At 38.9% G+C, this 13,210-nt stretch overlaps 1 protein-coding gene across 3 annotated transcripts in view; it reads left to right on the top strand.

The window, feature by feature from the left end:
• mllt3 (MLLT3 super elongation complex subunit) overlaps positions 1 to 13,210 on the top strand; it is a 109,748-nt gene that overhangs the window by 75,479 nt on the left and 21,059 nt on the right. For all 3 annotated transcript variants that reach the window (XM_008434908.2, XM_017310568.1, XM_008434909.2), the window contains 2 exons: positions 613 to 723; positions 10,051 to 10,614. In XM_008434908.2, coding sequence (XP_008433130.1) covers positions 613 to 723; positions 10,051 to 10,614 — 675 coding nt within the window. The remainder of the gene's footprint in view (positions 1 to 612; positions 724 to 10,050; positions 10,615 to 13,210) is intronic.

Below are 13,210 nucleotides of genomic sequence, written 5' to 3'. Positions count from 1 at the left end.
ATATAATTTCCACTGATTATCCTTTAGATGGATTTATTGAAATCATAGTTGTGTGTAGCGTTAAAAGGAATAATGGTCAAAACACACCGGACTTACTGTGGCTCCCTAGCCAAGGAAAAATCAGGTTGGATCATATATGCAACAATGAGAACAGGGCCTCGCTAACGATTCCCTGCAACTGCATCTCCGACTATCCGACCAATTTATACTCTGTAGATCTAGAAAAGGTCAGCAGAGTACGTGTGAGTGCTTTCTGGTTGTTCTGTATGTTTAATTAATTTTTTTGCAAGTTTAATTACAAGTGCTTTTTAACTTCTTTCTTTCACTCCCAACTTTTTCAGAGTTTAAGTAAAATCCTACCAATAATGTTACATATGGAAAGTTGTAGTTTCTTTGAAATTACCTTTTAGCTTTTTGTTTTATTTTATATCTGTGTAGAACTTTGTGCAAACATAAAATTATGAGCAAAAAATTTATTCAGGTATAATCAAGACATCTACTCAAAGATTTACATATCTAAGTCAAATATTATTATCTGAACAGATAAATGATGAGTGTCTCTCCAAGCCGTACTTAACAGCCAAAATATCCAGTTATATTTTCCTCTGGCAGGTGATGGTAATGCAGGAAGGCCAGCACCTCAAGCTGCCAACACTTCCCAACAACTCACTGATGTCTTTGTCCTCCGATCCAAAGAGAAGCAAGAGCTTCCACACTTCAAAGGTGACTATTCCAGGTGCACTACATCACTGAATGGTTTTTCTAGTGCCGTCTGCCCTGATCACACAGTGCTCATATCGTTTCACCTTCAAAGTCTTTAATACTGGCCAAATACATGAAGTTTAAGTATTTTCCAGCCACATACTATAATGAATAGTATAGTATCTTCAGTTGTTATAAAAATGCTATACAAATCAAATATAAATAATAAACCGAGTCTACCAGAGCACCAGGTGTAAAAACTCCCTTTGTCATGTGAAACTTTGTCATACTCATCTCTTTAATATTGATAGCCAAGAGATGCTAAGTGCTGTTGCCACAGCTTATTGATGTCAGGCAGCCGAGGAGGGGAAGCAGGTTAACTGCAGTGCAGGAGTGCAATGAAGTTCTGAATGAGTTCTGCTGAGGGCCCCTGGGGTCCCCAGCCGATACACAAAATAAAAGGTCTTAGTGGTGGTTGGGCAGGGCTGTAACACAACCCGTCGTCTAGACGACTTTAATGGGTTTACTGCGTTGGTGAAATATTGACAACAGGACTGGAGGTTAGACCCGAGGACAAATGGCCCCCGTCATTGGAACTGCTGCATTTCTTCCTTTCTCCTCATTGCCTCTTTCTTAAAGTCTAGCTGTTGAAAAGACTACCTCATCCCAATGAACAACTCTGCTCAAAAGAAGTTGTGAGTTTGCTCTCACTGATAACTGCTGAGGAGACTAGTTTGATTCTCTCTCAAGAATGGTGCTCTTTTCACAGATGGTAATGCCAAACGGCAGGGCAGCATGTATGTTTTCTCTTGTATAAAAGGCACAGGGTTAATCTTCTACTGACATGGCCACCAGGTTTTTGCTAGCTTTGTTCTTCAAATAGATTGAAGTCCTTTTAGTACAAAATAAGTCCTCCAGACAGTTGTTCTTTAGCTGTGGGTTTTGCTAGACATCTGGTTTAAACACTGAATGACAAAAAGTATCTGCTTTTTTTTCAACATTCAGCTATATTTAAAGCTCTTTTGTTGGAAACTCTGTATGGCCACAGTTGTGCAAGCCCATCCAAACATCAGCCCCTCATTACGTTTGACCACTGACCTAAGGAGGGATTTCCAACTTCCTTGTGTCTGAATGCTTTTGGGCTTTGGTTTTATATTTGGACTTTCTTTTTGGACTTTCTGGGCTGAGTTAGGGTTATTTTGTATTTTTTATTAGCAAGTTTTCATGTCAAAAATTACATGCTTTTTTCCCAAAGGTTCTTAACGCCAAAATAACATGCATCAATATACAGTTATGATCGAAACTGATGACAATTTAATGACAGACTTAGATTTAAAGATGTTTTCTTTCAACCAAGAAGTTTACTTCTGATTGTCCAAGGGTTATCATTTTGAGAAAAAAAAAGTTAGCTTACATTTAATATCTAACATCATTCATACCCTTCTCAATAATCAATGGCAAAACCTCAACTGCCATTAAAGCCGCTCAAATGCTTCTTATAAATTGTTGACATGCTTTTTGCATGTCTCCCCTGGAATATTTAACTATTCAGCCATTGTGATGAGCTCTAATCTTTGTGTTTAATATATTTATTAGCATTTTCACTTCAATTTACAAAGTTCTTTCAAGCAATATTAAAGACAAAATATACAAACCACAAACAATAATAAAAACCACAAACACATCCTACCCAATAAACATTCCCCTAAATACTGTCAACTACCAAGTGTATAGCAAAAAGAAAAACTAAAAAGTTAAGATCATACAAAAATCCATGTCAATATTTATTGATGCACTGCTCAGCCAAAATTCCCAGGGTCTGTTATTCCATAACCTCTGTTGAAGGTTTATTGAAAAAAGTCAAACGATTTCCAAGTTTTATGAAATTTATTCTCAGGGCCTTTCATCACATATCTGATTTTCTCTAGTTTTAGGTTAAGTAGAACGTCTTTTATCTAGTTTCACAGTGTGGGTGGAGCATCATCCTTCCATCTAAGGAGAATTAGGCGGCGTGCTAGCAAAGTTGAGAAAGCATTTACCTTCCTGCCATTAACCCCAAAAACAGCTGACAGTGCTTCACAAATACCAGCCCAGTATATCTGTATCCTTGGACAGTTCCAAAACATGTGTAATAGTGTAGCTTCCTCTAATTTGCATCTGTCACATATAGGGTCGATTTGGGGGTAGAGTAGAATAATTTCTACTCTAAACCATTCGGCTTACTCCGCGGGACCCGACAAGGACAAGAAGAATACAGTAACTTAACCCAAGATATAAATGGCCCACCAAAACCAAATCTCTCCAAAGTTTCAAACATATAGATCCACTCTACTCTGTCGAATGGCTTCTCTGCATCAATAGAAAGAAGGCATTCAGAATTATTTTGACAAGGGGTATGCATAATATTCAGTAAACGACGTATATTATAAAAAGAGCGTCTGCTTTTAACAAGCCCTGTCTGATCTGGGGATATAACACTGGGTAAAACCCGCTCCAGGCAACAGGCCAGCACTTTTGCTAATATCTTATAATCACTGTTCAGTAATGATATAGGCCTGTAAGATGAACATTCTGTGGGATTCTTATCTTTTTTGAGCAGCAGTGTTATGCAGGCTTGATTCAAAGTGGGAGGGAGGGATCCTTTCTTGAAAGAATATTTATACATGTTTGCCAAAATTGGAGCCAACTGATCAGAGAATGCTGCATAAAACTCGCTTGGCAAGCCATCTGGGCCAGGCGACTTCCGGGGTTGTAACAGTTTGATTGCCCCTAAAATCTCCTGCTCCGAAATGGGCTTGTCCAGGGCAGCAACTTGACCTGGACTTAGATGGGTAAACGTCCAAAAAGGTTCTGCAAAAGATGGGGGTTACAACAATTATCAGAACTATATAATGTATTATAATAATGCTGAAAAGCATAATTTATTCCTTGTTGGTCCGTAATAATAGTGTCATCCTGAGATGTTATCCCACCAATAGTTAATTTGGCCGTTGCACCCCTAAGCTGCCTCGCCAAAACCTCCCCAGCCTTATCGCCATGCTCGTATGTGCTACTTCTATTTTTCAGCAATAAATATTCTATCGACTGAGATGTAATTAGACTGTGTTCTGCATGAAGCCTACAACGTTCTTTATGCAACTGTTGGGATGGATCTTGTGCGTTCCTAGTATCCAAGTCTGCAATTGAGATCCATTTGTTTGGACAAGGAGTCCTTTTCTTCTTAGCCGCGAAGGATATTATCTGACCTCTTATGTGTATGCCTTAAGGGCTTCCCAGACAGTAGAAACTGAGACATCTGGGGGGTTGTTAATTTCTAAAAATAGGGAAATATGGTTAGACATTAATTTAACAAAGCCTTCATCAGACAACAGGAGCCTCCAATGCTTTCTCTGGGTCCCTGTTTCAGGTATGTTAAATTCAAGTAAGAGAGGAGCGTGGTCAGAGATCACTATGGGTTTAAAGTCACAGTTCTGGACATATGAGGTTAGATGATTATCAATAAAGAAGTAATCGATTCTGCTATAACTCCCATGGATATGGGAAAAAAAGGAATATTGTCTGTCCTGAGGGTGTAAAAAGCGCCAAAGGTCCACAATACCATACTCTGACAGGAAGGACTTTTGGTAAGTTGCCAATTTAGTTGTAACATAGCCCGGTTTCGCCAATGATCTATCCATCCCAGGGTCAAGACATAAATTAAAATCCCCTCCCATGATCAGCAAATGAGTATCTAGACAGGGGAGCAATTTAACAAGATGAGAAAAAAATTTAGGGTTATCATAGTTTGGAGCATAAATATTTGCTAAAATCACATTCAAATTGTAAAGTTTTCCAGTTACAATAATATACTGCCCATTGGAATCCGCAACAGTTGCTGATGGCGTAAATGATATATTTTTATGAATAAGTATTGCGACTCCTCTTGCTTTCCCCTGGAAAGTTGAATGGAAATGCTGCCCCACCCACCCACATTTTAAACGAGTACTGTCCCGGTTGCTCTAATCTTTGAAGTTAGATGGGCTCTTTGCCCATCTAAGGATAAGGATAGCTTCCACCAATCTTTGGGCCACTGTTCTGACTGCGGCCCAACCACAGTCAGATCTAGATCTTCAAAGCTTTAATAATAGTAAACATATTATGTTTGTGTGCTAACTAGTTATTTTATGCCATTTAGCTTTGAGTTTTGAGTAAGTGAAATTTCCAGTGTTACCCAAGCTAAAGTTTTTCTGCAAATCTTGACAATTTTGATGTTATCTTCTTTGTTCATAATCATGATGCTATTTACTTTTATTAGGTTGCCTATATAATTCACTGCAAAACACCTCCAAAGTATTTTGGTCCACCTCCATCCTTGGGGGTGTGGATAGTGCTCTTCAAAATGTCCTTCTAAAGTTATCAAGCACCAATGAAGGCATAACAAATTAACCTTATCATCCTAGACTTTATGAAGCTAGGTGTCCAACTAGCTCACCAAACATGTTGATCCATTCGAATTGTGGGAAATGAAGGAATTTGTCTTGTGAAATGTAGGCAATCAGTATGCATGGCTATGAAATCTCAATCACCCATGGACCATGTGCATGGAGTCAACACAGCTTACAGAATACAGAGAGTACACACAAATCACAAATAATATATGTTTGTATATGCAAACCATGACTATCTTTGTTATTTTTGCTTGAAAGCCATACATTATTTACCTTCCAGCTAGGTGCCTAGTAGAGACGCATTCTATTTGTTACTGCACTGTGTACCATATTAGGTACAATATTTAAAGTGTTATTGACATGCTATGGAGTCATCCCTGCTCTTAAGACCCAGGTATGATGTATATTTTAGTGACTTAGGTGCTAAAGCGCATGGAGAGTGATTGAGACATTTGTAATTGTAAAAAAGGAAAGGTCTCAAGAAAATGTATGTAAATCAGAATCAATATTGTTTACATTTTCAGCAAATATTTTTCTGATATGGTCCAAGGATTGTGTTAAGGATCATCCATGTCATGATGAGGATTTAACAGCATTTTGAACATGCTTAAAGTGGAAGCATCATCTCAAAACATGCCCTTCCACATATAAAAGTAGATAACCTTAGACAAAACCAAGGCTGTATAGCAGTGGTCCCCAAACTACGGCCCGCGGGCCGGACCGGCCCGCCTCCACATTTGGTCCGGCCCCCTGAACAATACCGGAAAGCATTCAGAATTTTTTCTGGTGGTCGATTTTTCTTCAACCACCAGGGGGCTCTTTAGCAGGACGTGAATTATTGGAAGTCTGGTTACTTGTGCGCCAACATTGAGCCCACAAACATCAAAATGAGTAAGAAACAGATCAGATGTCTTTGGAAAGTTTCTTTGCAAAGGGGAAAAGGCCCAGAGAAGAGACAGGAGAATGGATTTATCCTGGACCGGTAGGTGAGTCCCACATTACAAGCCCGCTCTGCGTAACATGCGGCGACCGGCTGCTAATGAAGCAATGAAGCTTCAAACTGCTTTGCCATGTAGAGACCAAGCAGGCTGTGCTCAAGCAACACGTCAGGTGTTATTATCTTCCATCACTCCCAGATGGAACCGTCTCGTTGCAGAGAAACAAGCTCAGGGCTCCCGTTAGTCATTATCGTGAGTTAAAATTTTCACGAAAGTAAAATGTTCGTTTTTGTGGCGCTTCTGTATATTATTTTGAAGGGATATATAAACGTTACCATGGCGACCAGAGTCCGAGCGTTTGGGCAGTGGTCGAGAGGAGATGAGTAGAGTTTGAGTCTTAAGTCTGACGGCAAGATTTAAGAATTGTCGGTCGATTCTCCAAACGCCTGTGACCACAGAGCTGATAAAAGTACAGGTTCGATCGGTTTGTGTTCAGCCACACGGCACGAACCGATTCCAGTCACGAACATCCCGATTCCAGAGGATAATCCAGTAAAATCCCCCAACATAGCGGGAATTTAGAATAAGCAAACACGGATGACAATGTAGAAGCAATAGTGATAGTTTGTGGACTCATTTTAAGAGATAAAAGATGTAATAAAAAGAAAAGGCGGTGGATAAAAGACGACGGAGCAGCCGCTCTATGATTTGGAGGTGAATGTTTTTTCATAGTTAACATTTTTAACTGAATAAACATAATAATGACCTTTTAGATTTAATAATAAACATTTCCACATATCATCTCCGATATCCACCGGACTCTCAGTTGCGCTGTGTCAGCTGTTTGGGATTCCCCTCTGTTCTTACGTCACTGTGCTTTTTGATTGGCTACYTGTCACATTCAACAGGTTGTATTCTCGTTCCCAGTCAGGGAAAACCCCACAGGCTGCGATAAAAGGGCCAAGACAACCCAGATAGGGCATGTTCAGTATTTAGTGGGAACACCAACATGCAGAAGCCTTATCTGACTGTTCGTCCCCCCACCCCCTCTCCCCATGGCGCAACAAAATTTCCAAGTCTTGACCGGTACGCGGTAATAAACAGGTTGGGGACCACTGATTTAGCACATGCTAGTAGCAACACGAAGGATCAGCTCTTTTACTGTTACAGTTACCGTTCAGAAACTACCGTAATCAGTTCTGTTAAATCTAATCTTRGCAACKTTTTCTTTTTCAACCATAATAAATGTGATATTCAATTGACCTGTTATGACTCAGATTTTGGGTGTCCGCCCCCCGCTGCTGCTGCTGCGTCGCTGTGGAAAACCCGCAGAGATATCTGCGGCTTAGATGTGTATGTTTAATGGTTAAAAAAAACAAAAAACCTTTGGGGTTGTGGCTTATAGTCCGGTGTGGCTCATAGTTTGGAAAATACGGACTATAATCCTTCCTGGATTTTTCCTGTGAAGAACCCAGAGAGTTATTTGATTGTGCTTTCTGGAAAACAATATATTTTTACATTTAGGCACTCCTGCAATCGTCGCACTTTTTCTGTTACAAACTGACTCCGGCCCCCCACCAAAGAAGGGAAAAGTCATGTGGCCCTCACAGGAAAAAGTTTGGGGACCACTGCTGTATAGAATGTCATGCTAAGCACTTTGATGGATCATTTCCACCATCACTTTCAGTTCGTAGCATTGATTCAACAAGATACCATCCATTAAGCCCAGGTTCCTGAAGACATACAGTCATACTGTATTCAGTACTGAAAAACAAGCAATAACCTAAAGACCTTAAAGATGTGCTATTGGAGCACTTGAAGGCACCTCAAGGCATCAAATACACAGCAGAACCCAATAGAACATTATGCTAAACAGCAAGATCTACTCCACACAAAGCTGGATGTCTGGGAAAGCAATTTTTAATGCATTTTGGCCTTTCATCCACACAAAAACTCAGTTTACTATCACTAAAAACTAATAATTTATAAAATCAAAATGGAGATTTGAAAAAAAAAGTATTTGTGTTTTTTCATGTGTACATTGGAAAACAGAGATATAGGGACCCACGCAAAACAGTCTGTAACAAATAATGCATCGATATATCCACATACATGCTTTGATATGATTCTAATCAACATAAGTTTATATTCTAATATTCTGTTATTTAAAAGTAGTTAAACTTCTGTAACTGCCTCTTGGCGCCATGTTTATTTCGAAGCAGGAAATCATGGTTGTTTTGAAGCAATCTGATTCATAGACATGACTACGTAGATGCCTCATGGAGCGGGTCGGCCCGTTGCTGCGATACGTCACAGCGTCCGCCATATTGAATGTGGCCTAATACAAGTAAATGGACTGAATTTCAGAAAGTGCTGTTCTACAAAGTATTTTAAGTTAATACCTATCATTGACAAATTTTTTCACACACTAATATATTTGGTAATCAATAAGCACTAAAGACAGAGTTTCTAACTTTTGATGTGATTATTTAATTGTTTTTGGGGATTTCTGAGTAAAGAACACAATGTTTTTATTGGATAAAAATGATTCTGATAGTTTTTATATTGCCATTGATGAACAGACACACACTTTTACAGTGTTTTATTAAAAAACACATTTACATCATTCCATAATATAATGTACATTTAACGTTTCAAGACAAGAAAAAAAATATTTTTTTGTATTTATTTTTTTATATATATTATTGATAAATGACTTGATTTATCAAAGTTATTGTCATTTGACAATGACTTAGGTGCTAAAGTGCATGGAGAGTGATTGAGACAATCACTCATTTGACAATGACTTTGATAAATCAGTCATTGTCAAACATTAAACTACATATTTTTCTTACTTTTTTCGGGGGAAAAAATTATTAGAGTATGTCAACTCTACTATTGACAGCAAAGAGTGAAAATAATTCTAACAGAGCAAATAATTTTTATTTCATTACATAAGCTGTATTAATACACCAATACTTCAGATCAAGATATTTAAAAATACATAAAAAGTGAAAGACTAAAACACATTTATTTATTATACTAGGAACACTGGCCACAGGCAGGGCTTCAGTCTGCTGGTCAAACTGGGAGAAGTCCAGAGACGTCCTGGTACACAGGTTAAAGCCAAGGCTAAAAGAGAAATTATCCAAAAGTGTAATAGAAAATACATATATTTTTCCTTCACATTCAGAAAAAAGACATTTTGAATAGGACTTGGGGAGCTCCGATCCATGATCTGATTGGCTGACACAGGTTTTTAGTTTTACGCTACACTGCCCCCTATAGGTTTGTCATGTATAAAACAGTGCTATTTTTGAGGACACAAATTTCATGTGGATAAAGACTTTTCTGAAACTGATCCTGTATTATTTCTTTTGTACAATATAGTTGAGATAATTGATTTTTATGAAGATCTGACTACTAGTATACAAGGCCTAAAAGATGATTTAAGATTTGATTGAGCTGCATAAATACTTCTGAACAAAAAATAAGAAGCAAGCCAAACCAGATATATGTGCCCAGGAATTTTAATTTTTGGTACACTACTAAATAATCCAAAGTATCAGATGTCAGAGATCATTTAAATCTGGTTCACTTAAAAGTGCAGATTCTTTTGAGTAAGTCATTAAGGGCTCTTACTCAACAAAAACCAGATTAAAATCTGTCCAAGATGTTTGTCATCTGAACTATAGTGTGTCACAACCCTTTTGAGAACTTTAGCCATAACAGGAAGTTCAGAGATGGGTAGCTTTGCTAAGAACTGATTAGTTTAAAATGTTTGCTTTTTTAGATGAAAGCAGGTGGTAAACGTTTCTGTAACCTGATCCAAATACCGTGAACAGTTTACTGAGCAGAAACATTTGGGAGATTCCCAGAAACCAAATTCTTGGTGCAACTCAGCTGCACCAAGAAGCAGCTTAGTTTCTTAATTTTCCTTCATGTTTATTGAAGATGTTTTTGTTTTGTTTTTTTATTTGTAGGATTGCTTCAAAGGAGGCAAAACTGACCTACTCACAACAGCCACAACCACTAGCACAAACAGCAGCAACTTTTCCAAACTCCACAAACCCTCCAAGGACCACAAAGACAAGCCTTTAAAAAACTTGAAAGAGCCCAAAAGTGCCTTTAGAGACTCTGGCTGGGAATCCTCAAAAGTCCCCAAAGAATCTTCAAGGAAACCCAAAGAGAATCAGCCACAGAGAGATAGCAATCCTAAGATGGGTTTTAAGGAACCCAAGTCTTTGTCCAAGGAGCATCGAAGTGAGTCAGTGACCCATGGATTAGGCTTAAACAAGCGCCTCTCTGTGTTGGACAGTGATGATCTTATGACCAAAAAACGCAGAAAGGGGTATCTGGAATCATCGGTAAAGCAAACATCAGGTTCAGACTCTCATTATTCTGACAAGAAAAAATCGCAGATGGCAACAACTAAACTACGTCCAGAACTGGATAAAGCAGAGCGCAAGAAAGTGTCCAGGCTTCCACCGTTCCAGGAGTTGGTGGACCCCAACGATTCTGATATGGAAGATCAGACAAAGTCAGATGTAAGTTGAGCACATTACCTCTCCATTCTTTCATGTAAGAGTTTTAAGAAGCAAATGAGTAAATGTTACTAGTGTGTCTTGTGGGAAACACTTCCAGTGAAACTTCAGAAGAGGGAAATATTGGTGGCTAGTTCTTCCTTGGTGTGGAGTACAATAAAATCAAAGAACCAGCAGGAAGAGTGTCTTAATGGTCGTCTGGCAAGCTGTTGGGGGTTGGGTGAAGGGGTGGACACCTAATAAACTGAGGTAGGAGGTCAGCTGTATGTGTGGCCAACAGGAAATGATCAAAGCTGTGAAGAATAGTTAGAAGATGCATTTTGCAGTTGCCTTTATGACCAAAACAGCATCATTTCACCCCACCAATACTTAAAATGTAGGAAAACTGCTTATTTTTGTACCGTTCCTCTGCACTTACAGGAAAGAAAAACTTCTTGTAAGTGCCACTGCAGGAAAAAACTTCCCTGGAGTGGCTCTTTTCATTAGTAAAGACATTTGACTGGGTTGCCTGGTCCACACACATTTGGTGGAGAACCTCCCCATAAAGAAAGGCGATAATAAAGCCAAATAGCAGACAAGAAAACTTTATGGTTTTACAACACCTGAGGGGGGGGAAAAGAGATGCTGTTATGAATGGCAAAGAGTTTGACTTTAATCTTTGTGAGAGAGGGAAAAGGGTTAGTATGTGTGGTGAAAGTCTGAATCCCACTGCTTTGAATAGTTTTCTTTAATGTATTGCTGTTTTTATTTCTATTTTTAAAAGTTTGTGTAAAAGGGGCAGAGGGCTGTTTCTTTTGTGCATGTTCTGTGGAGAAGCAGCTTACTCTGGCAGGGGTGTTATTAACAAGTATGATCCGAACCAGTTTTTCTTTGTCTGTGCTGTATGGACAAAGCCTTTCAACTTTTATCATACAGGGAATGAGGATGGTAAAGGTTGTAAAAGAGGATGTATGGTGACAAATGCCAGGTGTTTGATTCTCCCCAAGCTACCAACCCCGGTGGCCGAGCACCAGGCCAACAGACCACTGCTCTCATTTACTTGTGTGAGCAGTGTGCCTGAAAAATCACAGAAGATGAAATGTGGAGTTGGTGATGATGACAAGCTAAAGCAGAGTGTCTTGCATGAAAATCATGTTTAGAGCACCCTGCATGTGGGAGTGGACCAGGTGATATTGCCTACAGTTTGCATAAAACAGAGTGGAGGAGTCAAAGAGATTTACATCCTGGGTGAACTGGTATTTGATGGCTTTTGTAGACTCTGTGCCTGTTATTAATGCACCCACTGGACCATCTATCTGGTCTGTAAAGAGTCATTCTTGTTTCATCCATAAAACCTTTGAAAAATCTGTCTTCAGATATTTCTCTGCCCAGTCTTGAGGCTTCAGCTGAAATCTATTTCAATGGTGGCTGAGTCCCAGCTTTCCTGACCTTGGCCATGTCTCTGAGCTCTGAATATTTGGTACTTCTAGGTACTACAGGGAGGTAGTTGTTATGGAATATGACAAAACTGGAAAGTACAGACTTCCTGATGGCTTCACGCATGATTTTTCTTAAATCCTTGGCAGTTAATTTGCATCTTTTTTTCTCAACATGTTTACTGAACCCTGTTGACTATTTGATAGGAAAGATTAGATAGTTCTGTGATCACACCCCAATATTTTTGCAGTTTCATGAGTTCTGCATCCCTCTGAGAGACTTTTGGTAATTTTTGATGTCTCAGAGTAATTTAAATCTCTTTTTTGTCATACCTGTCAACTTGCCAAGTCTCCCTTTTTGGCTAGGAAACCACCGTATTTTACCCCTGTAAATTATTAGTTTTTTACCGTAAATTTCCATATTATAGTAATTATGTTGCCAGCCCCCTCACCTCCTCCCGCTCTGATGGTAGCAGCAAACTGCTACAAATTTCCCCTACTCTCCAATCCAAAACACATTTTCCCTAAAGAAAAGAATCTGCCTAATAATTATGTACACCTTGATTTAAGGTGTTGACATCCATTGGCACACCCACCTTATTAAATAGATACAGATCACTTGTTGTGAGTAATTCCATTAAGAACCCCATAAGTAAGAACTATGATTTACTGTAGAGTGAATAAGGAGTGGTATGACAACTTTTGGTGATTTGTCAGAAATCTGGAAGGTGCATTTTTGTACAACCTACGGGCAGTTAAATTATGTTTTGTTTAGAATAATGCATCATAATCCAAGCTGGAAGCGTGATGCATGAATAACATTTTCTAGCAATGTTCTGGATCAAGCAGCAGCTGGAGGGTTGATTGTTTTAGTCAAACCTGAACAGACACTGTTGCTGAGACATTAGTCCTCTAATCCTGGACATATTCTTCAGGTAATAGAAGGATGACTTTGTAACCGTCTTTATGTGACTCTGAATGTTCAGATCAGAGTTCACTATTACACCCAGATTTCAGGTCGGATCACTAATTGTCAATTGTAGTAACTGAAGCTGTGCATTGACTATATATCGTTCCTCTTTAGGTCCAAAAATAATAACTTCAGGTTTGTTTCGGTTTAGCTGGAGAAAGTTTTGGCACATCCAGACATTTATCTGTTCTAAGCATCTGTTACTGAACAGATG

Source organism: Poecilia reticulata, linkage group LG18 (assembly GCF_000633615.1).
Source record: "Poecilia reticulata strain Guanapo linkage group LG18, Guppy_female_1.0+MT, whole genome shotgun sequence".
Taxonomy (NCBI): Eukaryota; Metazoa; Chordata; class Actinopteri; order Cyprinodontiformes; family Poeciliidae; genus Poecilia; species Poecilia reticulata.
This window is presented reverse-complemented; position numbering and strand designations above follow the sequence as displayed.